This window comes from Lithobates pipiens, unplaced genomic scaffold (assembly GCF_037356315.1).
Source record: "Lithobates pipiens isolate NorthernLeopardFrog02 unplaced genomic scaffold, aLitPip1_a1.2 Scaffold_28, whole genome shotgun sequence".
Lineage (NCBI taxonomy): Eukaryota > Metazoa > Chordata > Amphibia > Anura > Ranidae > Lithobates > Lithobates pipiens.
Genome location: NW_027507789.1, coordinates 101,699,550 through 101,722,997, shown reverse-complemented (window position 1 = coordinate 101,722,997; position 23,448 = coordinate 101,699,550). Strand labels below are relative to the sequence as shown.

General features: G+C 44.5%; 1 protein-coding gene across 2 annotated transcripts in view; it reads right to left on the bottom strand.

Annotated features, from left to right (window-relative positions):
* IFI35 (interferon induced protein 35) overlaps positions 1–23,448 on the bottom strand; it is a 247,398-nt gene that overhangs the window by 13,772 nt on the left and 210,178 nt on the right. For both annotated transcript variants that reach the window (XM_077459492.1, XM_077459491.1), the window contains exons 6-7: positions 23,030–23,136; positions 12,497–12,683 (exon numbers count right to left, since the gene is read on the bottom strand). In XM_077459492.1, the coding sequence (XP_077315618.1) occupies positions 12,497–12,683; positions 23,030–23,136 (294 nt within the window). The remainder of the gene's footprint in view (positions 1–12,496; positions 12,684–23,029; positions 23,137–23,448) is intronic.

The following is a 23,448-nucleotide window of genomic DNA, read 5'->3' as shown; positions in this document are numbered from 1 at the left end:
CGCACGCAAAAGCAGAATGCAGCATTTCTCGAAGCAAGGCCTGGAAGTGCTGCATTCTGACAGCCCTCTGTGACGGCGGTAGCATTTCCGCCATTTTGTGTTTGTACCGGGGGTCTAAGTACGTTGCCACCCAGTACTGGTCCTTGACCCTTAGGCCCGTACACACGGGCGGACTGTTCGCCCAACTTTGTCCGCTGAACAGTGTTTCAGCGGACAGTGCGCTCGTGTGTGGGCTTCAGCGGACAGTTTCAGCGGACTGTTTGACGAACAAAGTCTTACGGAATTTCCGTAAAACTGTTCACTGAAACTTGGTTTCAGCGGACAGTCCGCCCGTGTGTGGGCCAGTCCGCTGTTCTTTCGAAATGAGCGGACTGTTCCCGTCCGGAGAAAAGTCCGCTCATTTCGAGCGCGTCTCCAGGTAGGCGGGGCCAGCGACGGAGACGTTGCGGGCTCCGCCGCCTGGTATGGACTTAAAGGGGAACTCCAACGCCAAAAAAAATCGGCGTGGGGGTCCCCCCAAAGTCCACAACAGACCCTTGTCCGAGCACGCTACCCGGCCGGCCAGGAAAGGGGGGCGAGCGAGCGCGCCCCCCTCCTGAGCCGTACCAGGCCGCGTGCCCTCAACATGGGGGGTGCCTTGGGGAAGGGGGGGCCGCGCGGCCCCCCCCACCCCAAAGCACCTTGTCCCCATGTTGATGAGGACAAGGGCCTCTTCCCGACAACCCTGGCCGTTGGTTGTCGGGGTCTGCGGGCGGGGGGCTTATCGGAATCCGGGAGCCCCCTTTAATAAGGGGGCCTCCGGATACCGGCCCCCCACCCTATGTGAATGAGTATGGGGTACAATGTACCTCTACCCATTCACCTGTAAAATAAAAGTACCCAAAAAAAACACAACACACGAGATAAAAAATTTTATTGCACAGCTCCGGGGGTCTTCCGTCTTCGGGGGTCTTCTCGCCGGACTCCTCCGCTATCTTCTTGTAGCTCTTTTGCTAGCGGAGGAGTCCGGCTTTCTTCCTCCCCGCCGCCGGCCTCTTCTCCCGACTTCGGGGGTCTTGTCCCCCTCTTCGGTTCTTCTGCCGGGCCACCGCGCCTTCTTATAGCTCTTTTGCAGGCGGTGGCCCGGTCTTCTGTCGCCGCTGTCGCCGTCGCCTTCCGTTCTTCTTCTTCTTCTTCTTCTTCTTCTTTCCTAGGAGATGTTGACACGTCGCTCTCTCCGGCCGGAATGCCAGAGCCATTTGGTAAAACCAAATCTACACGGTTGCCATGGGTTACATGCTTGATGGCCGTCAGAAGGTTCACCCAGTGGGCAGTAAAAGTGATATACCTTCCCTGCCCGTGTTTGCTAGACCATGTGTCTGTGGTCAGATGTATCTTGGCACCAACACTGTGTGCCAGAGATACATTCACTTGCCGCTGAACATGGCCATATAGCTCTGGGATGCCCTTCTCTGAGAAATACTTCCTTCCTGGGACCTTCCATTGTGGTGTTCCAATGGCCACAAATTTGCGAAAGGCCTCCGAGTCCACCAGTTTATATGGCAGTAGTTGGCGGGCTATGAGTTCTGACAAGCCAGCCGTCAACCGTTGGGCAAGAGGGTTATCCGGCGTCATCATTTTTTTACGCTCGAACATTAGGCCCACGGAAGCCTGCCTCTTTGCAGAAAAACGTGAGCTTGGCGTGATGGAAGGTGGAGTGGAGGACAATTGTGAGAAGAGAGGAGAAGGAGAAGTAGAAGACGAGGCTGGACGGTGAGAGCCTGGAGTGTGGCTTTTTGTGTTCCGTTGCTCCCACTGGGCTCGGTGATGGCTGCTCATGTGCCTTCTTAAGGCGGTCGTCCCTAGGTGAGTGTTGGGCTTACCGTGCCTAATGCGTTGACTGCAAAGATTGCAGATGGCAACGCTATTGTCAGCAGCGGACACGTTAAAAAAAGCCCACACTGTGGAGCCATTGCCGGTGTCCTGGGAGCACCAGATGTGACCGTACATGGTCGATGACTCGCTCCTGATACATTTGCAGTCCCTCCTGTGCAATGTAAGTTATTCCTGCTTCTCCTCCCTATCTGCTGGTCCATATCTCCCTCTGAACTCCCCTCCTCTTCCTCTCTTGTGGGCACCCACGTGACATCACTAGACACGTCATCATCGACGTCACCTTCCCCACCGCTATAAGTAGAGATCTCGGAGTAGGCAGCAACACCGGGGACCAACCTCCTCCTTGGGCTGATCTGGGTACTGTCGTCAGACTGCTGAGTAGCGGTTGTTGCTACCTCCTCTTCCTGATCCAATACCAAGAGTGGCTGCGCATCAGAAATGTCTTGATATGGATCGGAAAATAATTCCTGTGACTCAAGCGGAAGGTATGTGGTGGTGGTGTTGTTGGTGGTAGTGTCTTTGGGGGTGCACATAGCAGAGAGTGAAGAAGAGGGTGCAGATCGAGAGGATGAGGAGGGTGCAGAAGAGTAAGGCTGAGTGAGCCACTCAACCAAGTCTGCTGCGTCCTTTAAAGTAATTGAACGCACCTTCTGCAACTTCCCACTTTGGCTCAAGCCTGTTGCTCCTGCCCTACCCCTACCACCCCTGCGGAAGGGCCTGCCTCTTCCTCTGCCTGTCATTTTTTAAATGACCCTGTGACAAAACTCTCAGTCCCTATACTGATAAAGGACTGCTGCAGTATAGGGCAGCGGTCAGCAGTAGTGCACCTCAACCCTATGTATTGTGGACCTATACCAGTCCTTATAGAATAGCAGACTGTACCTCACTCAACCCTATGTACTATAGCACCCTACACCAGGTTACCAGTCCTTATAAGGACCTTTGTGGAACAAGTAGGTTGTGACTGATTAGCAGACTGCAGCAGAAGGGCAGCAGTCAAGTATAATATTCTTTCTATATTTGGAAGAAAGAATATTATACGTGTACAAGCCTATTACCATACCACTGATACCAGTCCTGAAAAGAACCTTTGTGGACCTAATATAGTAACAGCTACTGATTAAACTGACCCTCACTGCCTCACACACAGCTTCCTGCTTGTCCCTATATAAACTGACAAAACAGAGGCTACTGGAATAATAACTTGAATAGCACTTTTGTGGACCTGATAGTAACAGCTAATGACTAAACTGACTGTCCCTGCAGCACACACCGTCCTGTCCCTTTCTCTAAACTAACAAAAGACACTCAGGCTGCTGCAACAATCAGTAGCACAGCAGTGCCTCAAACCTATATCCTGAACTACACCTAACACCTATACCAGTCCTGAAAAGAACTTTTGTGTACCAAATAGCTAGCGATTTGGGTCACTGCAATCTCTCCCTGCTCCACACAGCAACCTCTCCCTACAGTGACAGAAGAAAGAATGTAAAATGGCCACCGGATCGGGTGTATTTATAAGTTAGGGGGAATGCCCAAGTGTCCATGTGCTGTAATATCTCAATTGGCTGTCCTGTACCCCATGATGGATGTGTCATCATAGGGCAAAGTTCTTTTACACAGTAAACACGGAAATCCACCGAGGGAATGGCAGCAATAGTCCGCCGATCAGGCGGACCGCGAACAGCCGAAATTCGCCGCGAACCGACCGCCGGGCGAACCGTTCGGCCATCACTAATGGTGGTGGTGTCGGCACAATATGAGTTCCTCTATGTGGATGAGGGGAAGAATGGCTGGATGTCAGACGGAGGAGTCTTTGCCCAGATGGAGTTTTACCAACGTCTCCAGACTGGTGGCCTGGCATTGCCACCTGATGCAGACAACGTGGAAGGACTCCTGTTCGTCTTTATTGCTGATGAAGCGTTCGGTCTGGGCAAGCACCTAATGAGGCCATTCCCCTAAAGGACCCTCACCCCGGAGAGGAGGGTTTTTAACTACCGGCTGGCCAGAGCGAGAAGAGCCATTGAGAATACCTTCGGAATAATGGCCAGCCGGTTCCGCCTGTTTCTGACAGCAATCCATACAGCGGACTACAAAATCAACCACATCATATTATCTTGCTGCATATTGCACAATGTTTTTAAGGAAAAATGCCCAAAATTATATTGCTTCAGTTGGGCTTGAGGCAGGACTTCCTGAGAATCCCCTGATGGACCTGGATACTGGCCATCCTGGCTTGGCACCCCAAAGCGCCTGTGAAGTTCGGCAGAAATATGTAAATTATTTTACTAGTGGGGGAGGCACTGCTATGCCAGACAATGTGTAAATATTTTTTTAATAAAAAAAAAAAAAGATCTGATAAAATCTTGAATTTTCTTTATTGCTTGTGTTTGTTTTTGGCTGTCTCCTAGGTTCTCCCTAGTGCACTTGTAGTGCCAAGTGGATTTTCCTTTAGTATATAAGCCCCATTGTCACTGTAAACACAAAATTACTTCAAAAACTGGTATTGACCATTGAAAGAAGAAGTCACACATTGTTGATTAGCAAAGTTTTTGCTCTGTGCACATTCACATGTGCGTTATAAAATTTTGATGTAAATTTTTATTTTTTTTGAATAAACACGCATATTTGGAAATATAGCATACAAAACTCTGGAACTTACAAAGTTTAACGTAGAAAAACTGAAGGCAATATCAGACATTATAGTGTCAAAAATGTCTTGATATTGCCTTCATCAGATGGGGTGATGTCACCCCTGTAAAAGCTAAATTTTGAAGATGCACACAATTTGGGAGTCAAAATGGGTATTTCCCTCCTGATCCCATGCCTAATGTCAACATGTGCTATCTCCCATCATGGGGGGATGAATGGACGTGTTTTGGGGGTGCAACCCCTTCCTCTCACCTACTAGAGTTACGAGGAAGGGGTTGCACCCACAAAACGCGTACATTGATATGCCCTGATGGCAGATAGGACATGTTGACACACAGTGTGCATCTTCAAAATTTGGCTTTTAACATGTCAAAAAAAAGTTTGGGTAAAGTCCAAGAAATTGAGAAATTACATAGCTTTTGGAAGAAATTCAGATTCTACCCAACACATCAATCATGTTCTTCATTTGTTGTTCCATAACATTGAGTTTCTTCCTTATGTCAATTTCACGATTCCACACCATGTCGTTGATTAGCCTTTGTGCACTGTCACTTGTGAAATGTTCAGCTTGCTCTACAACAACCAGCACATCACCTAAAAATGTGGTTAAAACATGTATTATAAATGTATGTAGGCATACATATAGTACCCGAAGCTGGAGTGTCAGAAACTCACCTGTTGTGGTGACAATCTCACCGTCTTCCTCCACCTCAACTTCCTCCAGATCCTTGGGTGTGGTGTTGTGCTGAGTTCCCCTTCTTTTTGAGGTGTGGGGTTTCTGGTGTCCTCTGAGTGGTGTCCTCAGAATCTTTTCTCACCTATGAGAATGAAACAAAAGGTATACTTAGCACATAGATATTTGAGTCCAGAAATAGGAATATGAAACATTGCTGGGAAGTGGGGTACAATTGTCTGTTTTGGGCAGAGTTCCAAGCTGAAGACCTGATTTTTTACCTTACCCAAGCTGGAATACTTACCTTTTTCTGTCAATTTTCACAGATGGAGACACCCCAAGTATCCACTGGAGCACCTGTGTGGGACACCTTAAAAAGTTTGTTCTTGTGTCTCACGCTAGTGCTCCTGAGTCCAGATGTGCTGAGTGTCCTCTCCTTGCATTACACTGAATCAAGCTTGCATTTCATTCTAGCTACAAACACATCTAGACATTAATGTACAAAACTTATTTTTAGATATATAGGCATGACCAAATGTATTTAACCTGTATCTGCCCAAAACATCATATTTAATGAGCGAACAATGTTTCCTACGACCGATTAATCTGCCCACGAAGATGAAAGCCGCCATTTTAAACTGTACAACAGTAATGAAAATCACATGGCGCAGCATTCAAGTATAATAATATAATAATCGGAACACATAACTACTTACCTTTTAGAAGAACTTTCTTGATCCTTCTATACTGATCCTGCTCCCTCAGTTTCAGGGCTGACTAGTGTTTCCTTATTTGCTCCTTTGATCTTCATACCCCAAAATTTGTGTGCAGACTCTTCACAACTTTCGTCATGATTTTGGCCTTTCTCACATTCGGGTTGGTGTACAGTTTATTCTTGCCATAATTGTCATTCCTCCTCAAGATGTCCACCATCTCCACCATCTCTAGAAAGGCGATATTTGAGGCCTTAAATCTTCTCCTCCTTGATCAGGACGTTTCGGCCTCCGGGGGTTTCCTCCTTCTCGTTACTGCTCTTCTTGCACACCTACTCTGTCTCCGTCATGTCACTCCTACTGCGCACCTAAGATATGGGGCGGGGAACATTCTAGAAAGAACGTCAGGGGCGGGTGACATGGGTGGAGTTTCATGCATGTGCAGTGTATATCAAGCTAACATGCATGTGTCGTACGTACGATCTGTATGAGGAGGAAGGAGAAACGGAAGTGGCGAGCGTCCTAAACGAAGGTAAAATTTGAACTCGGGCCATCAGTGGCCTATACTGATTCAAGATCGAGGCCTATATTGGGATAAGATTAGGAGAATTTAGGCTGACATTAGTATTTCTGTCTGGTGTATTGTCTTACAGCAAATATGAATCCCTTTAAGGACCCAGAATTCATGGCCAGTTTCATAGATAAATACAGGGAGATGAGGAATTTGTGGGAGGTGAAACACAGCTTATATTATAATAAACAATCTAGGAGGTCAACGCTGGACAAACTTCTGGAATTTGTGAAGACTCAGGTCCCCGATACAACCATCATGTTCTTGGAAAAGAAAATTGGGATCTTGAGGAACCTGTATAAGAAGGAGCATAATAAGATCCAGAAATCACTCAGGAGCATCAGCAGTGTAAGTGTATGTACCTAGGCTGTGGTACTTCAACAAACTGCGGTTTCTGGACGACCAGACTGAAGCCAGGGAATCACTTTATACCCTTCCCTGCAGCCTTTCCTCCACCCTGCTCTCAAACCCAGCAGAGGCTTATGAGGAACAACCTGAGCCTTCCATCCTGGAATAAGTGGATGCGCCCAGCTGGAGCAAGGTATATTCTTTTTAGACATATTTATTGCCCTAATATTAACAATGTTAACTAGATGGTATAATTGATAACAAATTAATGATTTGCTCAGCCAGGAGGAGGCCGTGCCCAGTGTCAGCCAGGAGGAGGCCGTGCCCAGTGTCAGCCAGGAGGTGGGTGAGCCCAGTGTCAGCCAGGAGATGGGCGGGCCCAGTAGGAGCCTCATCCAATCCCATGTGCCTCCCCTCCATTTTAGAACAAAAAGGCCCAGGAAGGGGACGATGATGGAGGAGGCAGCACTGGGCCTCATTAGGGAAGCAAGCGATGTCCTCAGAAGCCCCCCTACACTGAAGAGGCCTATGGCTGCTATCTAGCCACAAAATTGATGGGACATGGAGCACAGGGTATCTTCTCCGGCTGGCATTTTGGTTGCTAACATGCCCTTCTTGACAGTCACTGATGCATGCATTGTCACTGCTCACCATCCTTGTGGCCTCCTCAAATGGTGACAGGACAGTGCATGCATCTTTGATCAGTAGCCACTGGGGTGGCGAAAATAAGCCAAGCTCCCCTGACCCTGTCCTGGTGCCATACCCCACACAGGTACTCATTGACGGCCCTCTGCTGTGTGTGCAGCCGCTGCAGCATTTCCAATGTTGAGTTCCACCTGGTGGGCATGTCACAAATGAGGCAGTTGGTGTGCAGGTTAAATTCCCTTTAAAATATCAGCCAGCCGAGCAATGGCATTGTATTACCACCAGAAAATAACCACAGACTTTTCTGGCCTGCCTCAGAAGATCTTGTAAGCCTGGGTAACTGGTCAACAAACACTGCACCACCAAATTCAGGACGTGTGGCAAGCATGGAACATGGGTCAAGCATCCCTGTCGGAAGGCGGAGAGAAGGTTGGTGCCGTTGTTGCATACAACCATTTCTGGCTCAAGCTGCCGTGGATTCAACCACCTCTGAGCCTGCCCCTGCAGAGTTGACAGAATCTCTGCCCCAGTGTGGCTCCTGTCCCCTAGGCAGATCAACTGAAGCAATGCATAGCATCTTATAGCCTGACTGCTTGCGTAGCACCTTGAGCACTTACGGAGCACTGCTGTTTCAGAGGACAATTCTGCAGAAGAGGCCATAGAGGAAGAGGAGGGAGGGGAGCATACAGATGTTGTGGCAGAATCAGCACCAGCTTTTTGGAGGCGTGGTGGCGGAACAAGCTCCAACACTGAACCCTGTCCTAAATCCTTCCCAGCTGCCAGCAGAGTTACCCAGTGCGCCGTGAAGGAAAGGTAACGTCCCTGTCCATGCCTGACCATGAGTCAGTGGTAATATGAACCTTGCTGCTGACCGCCCTCCAATGAGGCAAAAACATTGCCTTCCACATGAATGTAGCACACTGGAATGGCCTTCCGTGAAAATTTTTTTTTGTTTTAGAACCTGCCACATACCACAAATTTACGAAACGGGGCAGAATCTACCAGCTGAAAAGGCAGCAGTTGCAGTCCTAGGAATTTGGCCAAGCTAGCATTTAGACGATGAGAATGTAGATGACTGGGACAGAATTTTTTTTTTTACAATTCAGCAACTGGGGTAGCTAAATTTGCCTGCTGAAATCAACTAGTGGTGGCTAGACTGGCTGCAAGTACTTGTGGCACCTATTGCTATATTTTCATTCCTCTCAGCGCAGGTTTTTGAGAGGACTGGAGGTATAGTAGGGTTTGAGATCCCAGATGAGGAACAAGGAGAAGTCCACCTTTTCCTATGATGTTCGGTCTTTCAGTTGCTGTTGCCAACAGACTGCATGGCAGGTCATCATATGTCTTTTAAGTGCTTCCCGACCGGCGCACGACGATGTACGTCGGCAGAATGGCACGGACAGGCACAGGTACCTCCCTTTAAATGTGCCGCCGTGCCATCGCATGCACGCACCAGTCGTGACCTCCGTGAGTCCGATCATGGGTCCCATGGACTCAATCGCCGCGGGGATGCCTGTGATCGTCTCGCGGGGATGAAGAACGGGGAGATGCTAAAGTAAACAAGCATCTCTCCGTTCTGCCTAGCAACAGTGACACGGATCTCTGCTCCCTGTGATTGGAGCAGAGATCAGTGATGTGTAAAACACAGCCACACCCCCCACAGTTAGCAACACACCCCTAGGACACACTTAACCCCTACACTGCCACCTCCTGGTTAACCCCTTCACTGCCTGTGTCATTTACACGGGAATCAGTGCATTTGTATAGCACTGATTGCTGTATAAATGTCAATGGTCCCAAAAATGTGTCAAAAATGTCCGCTGTGTCCGCCATAATGTCGCAGTCACAATAAAAATCGCTGATAGCCGCCATTACTAGTAAAAAAAAAAAAATATTAATAAAAATGCCATAAAACTGTCCCCTATTTTGTAAACGCTATAACTTTTGCGCAAACCCCTCAATCGCTTATTGTGATTTTTTTTCACCAAAAATATGTAGAGAATACGTATCGGCCTAAACTGAGGAAAAAAAAAGTTTTTTATACATTTTTGGGGATATTTATTATAGCAAAAAGTAAAAAAATAATGCTTTTTTTTAAAAAATTGTCACTCTTTTTGTTTATAGCACAAAAAATAAATACTGCAGGGGTGATCAAATACCACCAAAAGAAAGCTCTTTTTATGGGGAAAAAAATGATTCCAATTTTGTTTGGGAGCCACGTCAAACGACCGCGCAATTATCAGTTAAAGCGACGCAGTGCCGAAAAGCAAAAAGTAGTCTGGTCTTAAGCCAGCAAAATGGTCCGGTCTGAAAGTGGTTAAATAAACAATTAAAATTACTGCGCTATCAAATTACAAGGTGAATCTGTGAAACCAAGCTGCAACTTCTTGTGAGATACGCACAAAATAAACATCTTCCAATGAATACGTTGCGCTAGAATCCTGAACCATTAATATGCGTAAATAGTGAACAAAAATTTGAAAAAATGAATAAAGTCCATCTAATATAAGATGAAGAAAATGGTGTGAGAATAACACACGATGCACCCAGAAAACGTAATAGGAGAAAGATGACTTCCACCACTAAACACACTGCCGCTTACCGACTTCCAATGATCTCCTATCATGGGAGATCATAAGCACTTTCAGCTTAATACCCAGCCTAGGCCTTTGATAGGACAGCAATGGTCCCAGTGTCTTCCTGCATTACACCACTCAAGGGTCATATTGCCACACAATTCCCATAAAGAAATAAAGGCTTCTACATTGTAAAATCTTAATAGTAATTTAATGGATAAAGGGCATTGATGACGTCAGTTGAGACGAAACGCATAGGGTAGAGTGACGTGCTGACGTCACCACGTTCGTGCAAGTCCCGGAGTGACAGGCTAAATTGGAGAGCCGGCCAGCTTGTATTTTATGCTTTATATGTTCTACAAAATTGAAAGTGCAATACTTTTTTATCCAATACATTAACATTTTACAACATGGAAGTCTTTCTTTAATTATGGGGATTGTGTGGCGATATGTCCCTTTGAGTGGTGTAATCCAGGAAGACGATGTGACTGTGACCATTGCTGTCCTATCAAAGGCCCTTAAAGTGCTTATGATCTCCCGTGATAGATCACTGGAAGTCGGTAAACGTCATTGTGTTTAGTGGTGGAAGTCATCTTTCTACTATCACGTTCTCTGGGTGCATCGTGTGTTATTCTCACACCATATTCTTTATCTTATATTGGATGGACTTTATTCAGTTATTTGTGATATTCATTTTGTCAACTTTTTGTTCCCTATTTACACTTATTAATGATTCAGGATTCTAGTTCAATTTATTTATTGAAATATGTCTTGTCAACCATGTGGTGCCCAAGAGGCTGATGTTCTGGCCACACTTGAACCACTTCAAACCTACATTGCAAACAGCAATGGTGCAATCTACTTCACACGTCAAAAAAAGCCCACATCAAGGAACTTTTGCAAGTCAGCAGGGAGACAGCAATACCCTGCACCTTCAGAGCTCTGATTTGATGCAATAGGGTGGCTGCCCTTAAGCTGACCCCTGGAGGACATCCTGCCTTGTTGGAGTTGTGTCTCCTCCTCACTTTCCTCCTGTCTTCTCTCAGGCACCCAAGTACAGTCAGTGACCTCATTATCCCCTCCCTCCTCATCACTGGAGCAAACTTGGCAGTATGCTGCAGCGTCACTCCCTTCCTCAACCTGGGAACCAACATCGTAGCCTTCAAATTCCTGCGCATCCTCCAGCAGCATGTAACCAACAGTATGGTTGAATAATTCTCCTCCGTGCATGATGGTAGGGCTACGGAAGAAGTAACTGTGAACAAAGCCGGTGGAATAGGCCGCTTTAGCAGCTGCATTGGAAGGCAAACTACTATGAGCCTGGGTGACAGAGGATGAGGAGGACGGCTTTGTTATCCACTCTACCAACTCTTCTGCATGTTGTGGCTCAATAAAACGGCCAGCAGCAGAAAAAAAAGACAAGCGTGACCCACCTGCAGAAGGTGCACCATGTCCACAACCACCACTGTTCATAGAGGCCGATTGCCCTCTTTTAGTGGCCTGTGAGTGTCTGCCTCTCCTTGGTGGCCTTCTGGACATGATGGAATGGATGTATATGGATTCATGAAGAATGGTTCTTGCCAAACCAATCTATTAACCTTCTATGAGGGTTGAGTATTGTGTAATTTTAATGGAAAATGTATAAAAGCAATTAAAAGGTTAAAGTAGAGCTCAGCATCACAGTCAGATAGCCTCTGGGACAAAGGTCGGACAGGCAACCAAGATGCCTTGCCTTTGCCATCATCAAGGGAGGGGAGATGGAATGGAAGCAGGGAACTGCTGTCACCGGAGAGCCAAAGCCGTGGATGGAATACAAGGCCCAGATTTGAAGATACCTTATGTTGTTGGAGAATGCTGAAGCTGGAACAGGAATGGGGTACCCATTAGCCTCATCTTCCTGATCATATAAATGCTGGTGGGTAGCCGGGCTGAAGAACAAGCAAGGTTGCTTTGAAATTACCCCAGCTGAGATGCGGCTGCTCTCCCAGGCAATTAGCTCCCACTCCTCTCAATTATAGCCAGCAAGGAGGTAAAGGGGCAGTGCTGTATGCCATTTTGCCCCCATAGAAAGCAGCTTGCTAGAGAGGCACTTGGAGAAGAGGAGGAAACAGGAGTGCCAGTGGGGGGACCCGAGAATTCCAGTGCAAACCAAAAAAGGGTCCTACATCATCTTAGTGTAAATGTAATGCAAATTATGTACAATATGTATGGCTGAACTCGCATTGCACAGACATCACATGTGATCTGCACAGCAGTGCGGTGCGAATCACATGCGATGTGTAATGACAATGTGAACCCAGCCTCACTCACAGAAAGTATAGTCTGTGTTTTCCCACTAATGAAAGGAAATGTATCTGCTGTAAACAAGGAAGTGAAAGCAGAGAATACAATATTAAAATCAACGGACAGTTTTTCGTGGTAGGTTTGCTTTAAAAAAAAATACCTTCTTTATCAATGAAAGTCAGGATAGCACTTCTGCAGTCATCTAAGAACTCTCTTTTGTCCACTTCTCCACCTCCATTCTTACGTTTCCCAAAAAACAACTCTAGTTTATCCATGATGACTTCTTCTCCAACACTGGTGGGTAGATTATATACAAGGATCTTTTTTGGACTCAAATTCATTTCCATCTGTATATAACAAAATCAAGTAGCTTTGTCAAATCATCTCCCCAGAAACCGTTTATATGCCCAACATATGAAGCATAGATGTATTAAAAGCTTTCCCTCCATCATTGCTTGATATAGAGCCAACCATCAGCTACCTACCTGTGAGTTATACCTGGTTTAACAGGGACTAGCTGAATTTTGATCAATGTATGAGCAGAGAGGTTGTACAGAACTCAACCTACCGATCGAGTTTTGTACATCCGCCTGTAGCACTGGTATCCTTGTCTTCTGATGTGTATTAGAATTATAATGAAAGTCTATGGGCGGTTCTATAGCTTAGTGTTTGGCGCCATCTAGTGGACAAATACTGAAAGTCAACTTAAATGATTTTTGGCTTTCAAGCATTGAATTATTTACAGTTAAAAGAAAACTAGCTGCGCCAAAAAAAAAAAAAAAAAAAAATTAAACCCTTCTAAACAATGATTCATATAATCCAAAAAGTTTTTTATAACCAATAATCTCCAATATCAATGTCCTCACCATTTAATAAAATTTGCAGGAGATGACTTCCACATTGCAACAATTCGCAAGAAGGGGTTATTGCAATAAAACAATCCTCTCAGGTACTCTTATTATAACACCTCGGTGATTCACACATATACAGGTGAAAAAAGGATGCTCGACCACCGAGATGCAGATATGCTTACCAGACAGCAAACAATAGGGGGCATTTAAATATAATTCTTCCATATCCTTAGGATTGAACCAGGAACTATAGATTACCTTGGAACGGACCCTCTAAACCATCACTATGGACTCCCATGTTATAATAAGAGTACCTGAGAGGATTGTTTTATTGCAATAACCCCTTCTTGTGAATGAACTGTTGCATTGTGGAAGTCATCTCCTGCAAATTTTATTAACTGATGAGGACATTGATATTGGAGATCATCGGTTAGAAAAATTTTTTTTTGGATTATATGAATCATTGTTTATAAGGATTCAATTTTTAGTAATTTTATTTTTTGGCGCAGCTAGTTTTCTTTTTTCTGAGCTTTCTTGGTGTGTGTGTCCCACTTCTGGCTGCAGCCTGTTGATTTTTACTATCATACTTCAAGCACTGTATTATATTTGTGGAAGCAACACTAGGATTATCCTTAATTCAACTTTAACTGTTTTAACCTTGGATTACAAATTTATATGGAGTTATCATTGCTAGCGAAGATCCGAACATAAAGACTGAGTACTTTAAGTGAGATCTCACGCATAGCTAAAAAAATAGGGGGAGCTCCCACACACACACACATATATATATATATATATATATATATATATATATATATATATATATATATATATATATATATATATATTTTGTAACTGTTTTACCAAAGTTCATTGTCCTGTCAATCTATATTGGATGACAGTACAATTGTGATGACCTATTTACAAATATATATAGTAAAATATACTGTGGTTAAGTACCTCGTTGTGTGGAGTATTGTTTTCTCCCAGCAGGTGGAGCCAGTGGATCCTGAGAGGACAATACAGGTATATTGTGATATATTATATCATACTGTACCACAGCTGTGTCAAGGGGACTGAGGCAGGTTAGTGGGGATTTGTTACTAGAGTGCAGGCCCAAATCAAATCAGCAGCTCCTTCGGGAGTCGGTGCTACACGCCCTATCAGATCTTCCCTTCTTAATCAGCACCGCTGCATTGATCAGTGTATTCTGACAGTGGGGATGTCTCCCTACTGTTAGAATACAATAACTCAGCAGGAAGTATTCCCCCATCCACCTCAAATGTGTCGATGGGGGAATTAAGTCAGTTTTTTTGTTCAACCCAATGGTTGAATGAAAAAAAAAAGTATAATCTATGGGCTACTTCACTGTAGTCCTGATAAGCAATGCCCCTCTGGCCTTCCTATTTCATATTACCCACCTTTACGTCAAGAGATGCAAAAACTCTCTGTTAATCCACTTAGTAAACGCAGCCAGAGAATGTTTTACTATCCTATTAAAACAGACCTCCCGTAACACCATGACAAACTGGTTCTTTTAAATCAATAAAACCATGCAAATGGAAGATCTGGCTGCCTCCCTCTACCACTGGGTGGAAATATTTAAAAAAATTCTGATATAAGGCTGGGTTCACACTATATGCAGCGGCTTACAGCAGGAGTCCGGTGTGTCTCCATTCACCATTTTAGGTCCAATTTCAGCCCGAACTTTAGGCTGAATTCGGACCTGAAATGGACCAAAAGACACACAGGACTCCTGTGAAATTCACACCAGAGCTGCTCCAGACATGTGAGAGCCAGTCACAATTTCATGATATGTGAATTGGATGTGGGGAAACCAGCAACCAATTCGCACTAGTGTGAACCCAACCTTATTAGTGGGACTTTTGTTCCACTCCAGAATACAGTTCTCATCGTCTACGACAAGGATATGCAATTAGCGGACCTCCAGCTGTTGCAAAACTACAAGCCCCATCATGCCTCTGCCTCTGGGTGTCATGCTTGTGGCTGTCAGAGTCTTGCTATGCCTGATGGGACTTGTAGTTCTGCAACAGCTGCAGGTCTGCTAATTGCATATCCCTGGTCTATGACATGATCTCACAGACAAATCAACCAGCACTGAACATATAAAATAAAAATATATATAGAACTCGTACTAAGATACTGCGGCTAGAGAACTATATGTCAAAATACAAAATCCCACAATAGAAATTAAAATACAACAGTACAGCGCAGATAATAAAACACAATCCACAGAATTATAATGTAAATAAATAAACGAAATGCAGGATAGATGAGGTAAGCATCAAGAGTCCACAAGTGCAGGGTGTCTCCTTCCAGCAAAGAAAAAGTGATGATGTGATCCCTTCCACCAATGGATAAGATGGACTCTCACCTTAAGCAATGGACCCCTGACAAGTCAGACAGGTCAAAAAGGCATATCCCCACCAGGGGTTAATCACAGACATCAGCATTCAAATACAGGTGCTCCGGGAGTTAATCCTTCTCATATCCCATATACCAGCATAGTTCCGTAATATGTATGTGAAAACATAAGATGACAACATCTAGTGCTCTCTGTATCAAAATGTATTAAAAAGGACAGAATAAAATGATATGATACACTCACATGATATGGCACTGCTCTCCAGTGCCAAGTTACAAGCAAGACTTTAACGAAATCGACAGACATCCATGCACGGATCAGCGTTGTAAACAAGCGGGTGACGTCACGGCTAATGTCACGTGGTCCGTACGCGTTGCATCCCCGAAAAGTAGGCGGGACTTCATCAGCGGCGACGGCGTGACGTCAAGCGGCCACTTTTATACTAGTAACACTGATCACAATAACCAATAAGAGCTACTCCCGTACGCAGGTCAAATCTCAAGGTAAACATTACAAATGTGACCCCGGAAGTGAGAAATATACCTACGACCAGGTACAGGAGAGGAGAGAGAGGATAATTAGTAATTGGTTATTGTGATCAGTGTCTGTCGATTTAGTTAAAGTCTTGCTTGTAACTTGGCACTGGAGAGCAGTGCCATATCATGTGAGTGTATCATATCATTTTATTCTGTCCCTTTTAATAAATTTTGATACGGAGAGCACTAGATGTTGTCATCTTATGTTTTCACATACATATTACGGAACTATGCTGGTATATGGGATATGAGAAGGATTAACTCCCGGAGCACCTGTATTTGAATGCTGATGTCTGTGATTAACCCCTGGTGGGGATATGCCTTTTTGACCTGTCTGACTTGTCAGGGGTCCATTGCTTAAGGTGAGAGTCCATCTTATCCATTGGTGGAAGGGATCACATCATCACTTTTTCTTTGCTGGAAGGAGACACCCTGCACTTGTGGACTCTTGATGCTTACCTCATCTATCCTGCATTTTGTTTATTTATTTACATTATAATTCTGTGGATTATGTTTTATTATCTGCGCTATATGACATGATCTCACCTGACTTTCTTTCTTCTCCTTTCCTATCCCCCCACCCATCTTACAAGGTTTAAATAAGAGTTCTCATTTCTTAGCCCTTGTACACACGATCGGAGAATCCGTCGGAATGTGTCCTATCGGACCGTGTTGTCAGATAATCCGACTGTGTGTGGTATGCATCGGACTGATTCCTTCGGAATATCCGTCGGACCCAATTTTCCAACTTGTTGGAAATATTTTCCGACCAACTGGGCCGATCGGACATACTCCGATCATGTGTAGAGAATTTTGATCGGACCAAGTGCCACGCATGCTTCAGATCAAATTCCTACATCAAAGCTATTGGCTACTAGCCTGAACGTAGCCAATAGCTACGTAGCCATCGTAACGAAATTACGTCATCACGTTCTGAATGATCAGATTTTTCGACAGCTTAGTCAGCTTAGTATGCAACAGTTTCGGACAAGATCCGACGGACAAAATCCGACGGATTTGGTTGTCGAAATCTCCGACCGTGTGTACAGGGGCTTAGAGTTACTATAGCTATAAAGTGGGGAGAACCAACGTACTGATTCTTATGTCTGAAATAAGCTTGTTTTTCTTTACTCACCTTCGAATATGGGACTCATTTCTCACTCCTAAATTGCTGTCAGACACTAAACTAACTACTGTACCGTTTTCTAGTAGAACAGTAATTTGTACTATTTGTATACATTTACTATTGTATTTAATTTTAGTGGCTCTGTATGGCTCTGAGGGTTTCTTGAAATAAAAACATAATATGAAAAAAATACCATACAGTTCTTCCAAAAGACAGGAATTCTTTGAATTCTGGTTTAGAGTATTAAAGATAAAGGTTACTAATTTTAAAAGAGTTTTATTACCAAAATTACATGACTAATCAATGGATCTGAGGAGGGGTTGGAAGGTGTTGAAGTGTTTCATGGTAGTCCACATGTAAGCAGGTGGCTACAAAAGGTTACGATTTTTCTGCCGTGTTGTTACATGCAGCTGTCTGTCTCAAACTGTGCAGGTTCTCCTGTCTATGCTCATGTCTACAGCTTTACCGAGCTAGCCAGGTGCAAATTGAAACAATGTATGTGTGGTGTATCTGGGGAATTGATTGGCTAGATTTTCCTAACAATCTTCCAGAGATCCACATAAAAAGGGCTTACAAAGAAATACCTTGAGGGAGCTGCTAGAAAACACAGTCAAGATATAGGCTGTCGTCTGTCTGTACCCCTATTGAATACCTCCCAACATTTGGAGATGGGAATGAGGGACACCTACTAGCAAATGTATGTAGGCATAGGACACGCCCCTGCCACACCCCTTTAAAGGAGAATTACCCCCCCAAAAAATGGAAAATTGTATCATACTTACCGTAATTTTCCTTTCCTGGTGCCAATCCATGGCAGCATACATGTGATAGAGCTCCTCCTCTACTCCACCTTCAGGACTAGTAAATAGCATAAATTAAAGGGCATTATTCCTAATATAGAATACAGAGGGTGGGAGCGTATGCTGCCATGGATTGGCTTCCTGGTGCTTTCATGGCAGTATACATGTGATAAATATCTAGCTCACACGGTGGGTTTAAAGAGGAAGTAAACCCTGATGAGTTTACTTCCTCTTTTTTTCCCTGCAAAGGTAAAGCATAATGGACTACTATGCATCGCATAGTAGCCCATTATGTGCCACTTACCTGACACAGGAGCCAGCGAAGTCGCGCTGTCCCCTGTAGTCCGCCGCATCCATCTTGCTGGTGGCGTCTCACAGCTCCGCCGCTGTCATTCGGCGAAGCCGCGATGACGTCACTCCCGGGAGTGCATGCGCACGGGAGTCGACAAATGCGGCAGCTCCATTCTTGGAACTGCCGCGTTCAGTGTGCCTGCGCGCCGCTGTCTACGGCGCATGCGCCGTAGACAGCGGTGCCCGTTTTCGGGCAAATATCTCCTAAACCATATAGGTTTAGGAGATATTGCTTGGACCTACAGGTAAGCCTTAATCTAGGCTTACCTGTAGGTCAAAGTGGTTTGTAAGGGTTTACAACCACTTTAATGCTTTAACTAAAAATTTTAATCAGATACAGACATAGCAGCACAAAGTGCTCTTCTCCCGAACTCTACAGTTATAAGAGCCCCCGGATCAACACGATAGTGTTTAAGGAACGTGTGTCGAGAAGACCAAGTGGCGGCCCTGCATACTGTTTCCAAAGAAACATTTGCCCTTGCTGCCCAAGAAGCTGATACCACTCTTGTTGAATGAGCATTCACCTGAGCCTCCAAGTTCTTCACCCTGTGTGCTTTCTGAATTAGCTTGACAACCCAGGGTGCCAAGGTTCTGGTAGAAGCTTCCTTTCCTCGATTCTTGCCCCATGGGATGATGAATAATCTTTCAGAGTTCCTGAAACTTGGTGTGGCTTCCAAGTAGGCCCTGAGGACTTTGGATATGTCTAACTCGTGACAGGAGTTTGATTCTGAGTCCATGAAAACTGGTAACGCCCATTGTTCTGACAGATTTGCCGTTGAGGTGACCTTGGGTGTGAATCCTCTGGGAGGGCGAAGTTCTACCCTATCTGGGAAAAAGGATATATGTTTATCCCCTGCGCCTAGGGATTGGCATTCCGAAATCCTCCTGCCGGATGTAATAGCCAAAAGAAAAGTTGTTTTTAAAGTTAGGTTCCAAATTGAGACCTCTTCAACTGGCACAAATGGATGAGTGGATAGAACTTCCAATATTAGAGGATGATCCCACTTTGGCAAGGAACGTCTGGATGCAGGATGCATCTTCAATACTCCCCTGAGGAACGTAACCACTAGAGGGTCTTCTGCCCACCTGGTGTTAGTTGCTGCAGAAATTTGCGGACACTTGTACCTTGAGGAAACTCTGGCTGAATCCCAAATCGAGACCAGTTTGCAGAAAACTCAGAACATCAGCAGCGGAAGGAGAGCTAGAATCAAATCCCTTTTCTGTGGCATAGGATAAGAACTTGTCCCAAATCTTTGCATAGATCATGTTGGATGTAGGTTTTCTGGCTTTCAACAGGGTGGATATGACCTCTTGGGAACAGCCTAAGGATTCAAACCTCCTCCTTTTAACTTCCATACATGAAGATCCAGCTTCTGTGGGTCTGGATGGGCTGGCCTGCCCTGGGTCAACAAGTGCGGGAAGGGAGGAATTCTGATTGGAGGATCCACACTGAGGTGCATGGCTAGAGGGAACCAAGGTGTCTTCGGCCAGTAGGGTAGCACTGCTAGCACTTGGACTGGTTCGTTCAGGAGTCTGAGAAGAAACCTCAAAATGAGTGGGCGAGGAGGAAAGGAGTAAGCTGTCTTGAAGGTCCAAGGACAAGACAGCACATCTACTCCCTCCGCTTGTGGATGTGGAAGACGAGAGAAGAATCTCCAGTTTGCAATTCTACTGCGTAGCAAAGAGATCCATCTGTGGGGTCTGCCATAGATTGGAGATTTGGTTGAACACATTGGGATGGAGAGACCATTCGCTGTTGTCCCCAAACCTCCTTGATAAGACATCTGCCTCCGTGTTCATTTTGTCTGGGAGATATATTGCCCTGAGGTCTACCAGGTTCCACAGCATTACAGGTTCCACTTCCCCCTTGTTTCTGAATGTACGAGACAGCCGCCTTGTTGTCCAAATGCAGAAGTACTCTCTGTCCCTTGACCTGAGATGCAAAAGAGGTTAAGGTTAGAAATGCTGCCCTAATTTCTAGGACGTTGGACACTATCCCTCTGGTGGAAAAGGACCATCTTCCCTGAATCCGGAATTCTCTGCAATGGGCACCCCACCCCTGGCCACTCGCATCTGATGTAATTCTGGTCCATGAGTGGGAACCAAAATGATGGGACCGGGAGAGATTCTCTGGATTCGTCCACCAGTGTAGGCTCCTGCTCATTAGCGTTGTTAAATGGATTGTCTGAGAAAGATGTTTCCATCTCCATTGTATTAAGAATACCATCTGGAAGTCTCTCAGATGCCAGTGAGACCACGGAACTAGAGGTATGCACAAGGACATCGTGCCAATAGGGCTCAGACACTGAGACTGATAGATGGGACCTCTATATGATCTTGGATACCTTCTGAATGATGCCCTCCATCTTCATTTGGGGTAAAGAGACTGTGCCTATCGTGCGTATCGAACATTGCTCCTAGGTAAACCATCTGTTGTGTTGGAATTGCTTTGCTCTAGTGTCTGTTAGCATGATACAGTATGTTAAGGCTCATACACATGATCGGACTTTTTGACAACATGCAAATTAGCAGTTTTAAGGCTCTATCGGACAAAATTTTTCGATTTTCATCTCACTTTTGTTGGCTGTGCGAACGGACAAACCTTCCAGCAAACAAAGTCTGATGGAGCAAAGTCCGAAGGTGAGTACAGAAAACCATAGGACTTTTGTACAAAGTACAAACACGCATACTCAGAACCAATGCAATAGATCAGACAATAATACAGAAGTTGACCAAAAGTTGCGGTAAAGAGCAGAAAAACCACGTGATTTGGTGAAGGTTGGCTGAAAAAGTCCTGCTGTGTGTATGCAATACAAGTTCACGGCCGATGCCCTTTGTACAAAAATCCAAGGGAAAGTTTGTACAAAGTCAGATCGTGTGTATGAGGGCTTAAGAGGGGTAAGCACAGTACCTAGTGTGGAAAGAGTCCCAGATCTCAGGCCTAGAAAATCTAAATGGTTTTATGGAGTGGATTTATTTGAGGGCTTGTTATCATTGCTGATAAAATGATATTTATAGTTATTGCCTAACAGTTCCTTTTTTCTTTTACAATTTTAAATGTGTAATGTCAAAAGAGGGAAAACAATAGGAAGAGATTTGCTCACACGCCCACCGATGGTCTGTAAAAAACTTTTAATCGTAAAATTTCTCTAAAATGGACACCTTTTGTTTCTTTGACAAATTATGGTATGTACTGCACCTTTTTGTTTTTGCACTATTGCAAAGGGGATTGTTTTTTTTTTTCTCAGCAATGTCCAACTATAGTGGTGAAACATACTGAATTATGGATCACGCATTTGTGTATTTAAAAACATTACCATTCAAAATTAATAGTCCTGTAAGATGAAAGGAAATAACTAGTGTTTAGGGTTCTCCAAAATCATTTACTGTCTCTTCTACTCCCTATAAATGTAAAAGATTTGGGGAAATACATTAAAGTCTTGTATTTAAATATATAGGAAAAGGGGGTGCACAAGGAGGATATAGGAAAAGGGAGTGCACAAGGAGGGGTTACCATACAGTTGGCTAGTGTACCACCCCCAATCCTTAATAGAGATTATTGTGATCACATATTTTAAGGTGGTATAAAGGCTGTTAAGTGAGTTTTATTTTTAGAGAAAATTTGCCAATAAACATTAAGATTTATAACTGAGATAGATGTGAGATCAATGTGTGGGCCACATGTCCCATTTTTGTAGGTATAAAATTGTCTTAATAATTTTGTGAATATGATGAGTCATTTGTTGACCGTATGCATGCAATATATTGACCAGTCTAAACAGAAGTTGTCTGTTATCGAGTTGTGGTACCAGAGCTTACCTCTTCACATCATGATGTAAGGCAGTGATTCTCAACCAGGGTTCAGTGGAACCCTAGGGTTCCTCCAGAGGTTGCTAGGGGTTCCTTCAGCATTGGGCCATTTCTGCCTCTCAGATAAGTTCCCACCAACACCATTGATCTTTTTAGATATCTGTAAGTAAGTAATTCTTCCCAATGACCACAAGTGTAGGGACCATTCTTCCCACTGACCATCACACTAATGTATCATGAGTTGTAGATTTCTAATTTTTAGCCGGGGGTTCCCCGAGACTTGAGAACTATTTCAAGGGTTCCTCTGTGTTGAAAAGGTTGAGAAAGGCTTATGTAAGGTATTGGACTACATGTTAGATACTCTCTGTGCTAGAAAGTTATATAACTAAAGGAGAAGTATAGCCAAAGCTCATTTGGTTGTACTTTTCCTATGGGTCTGAAGTCCGCTCTCTGTTGATGTCACAGAAGTCAGTCCAGGCACTGCGTCATCTGGACAATGGGAGTCTGGATCCGCCAGGTGCCTGGACTGACACTCATCTCAGCGAGCCGATAAGAGCCTGAGACAGCCACCCCCTTCACAGCCCAGCGCTCCAATGAGCGAGGAGGGGGCAGACAGTCAGCAGCTCTCTGCTCCAGGAGCTTTCAGAACCAAGTGATCTGCGGTGTTCGATCTCTCAGTTCTGAGGGCAGAGGTGCCGGGAGACAGATGTAGCATCGGACCTATGCTGCATCCACCTAGGTGAGTATTAATCTAAAAAAAAAGCCCAAACCCATACTTCACTTTTAATTGAAAGTGTTTACAAGAATTCCTTTGATGGATTTATTTTACTTACATTAAGGTAATCCAGTACAGAAAGTTCTACAGCTTCAGCCTTCACATTCACCCAACATTCCTCAAAATTTACTTTGTGATGCTTGGTTGAAATAATATCTGCAGCAACTGTAAAACAAAGTGTTTTATTATTGTATCAAATAGAAATTATGATAATAAACAATGTATAGGAAATGTTATAAAAAACTTCATCTGCTAAGGTGGATGATGTGTATTAAGGCCCATACACACAATCAGACTTTTTGACAACAAACATGCAAATTTGCTGTTTTAAGGCAACATCCGACCGTATGTATGCTCCATCGGACAAACTTTTTCGGTTTTCATCTGATTTTTGTTGGCTGTGCGAACGGACAAACTTTCCGGCAACAAAAGTCTGATGGAGCAAAGTCTGATCCTGTGTACAGAAAACCATAGGAC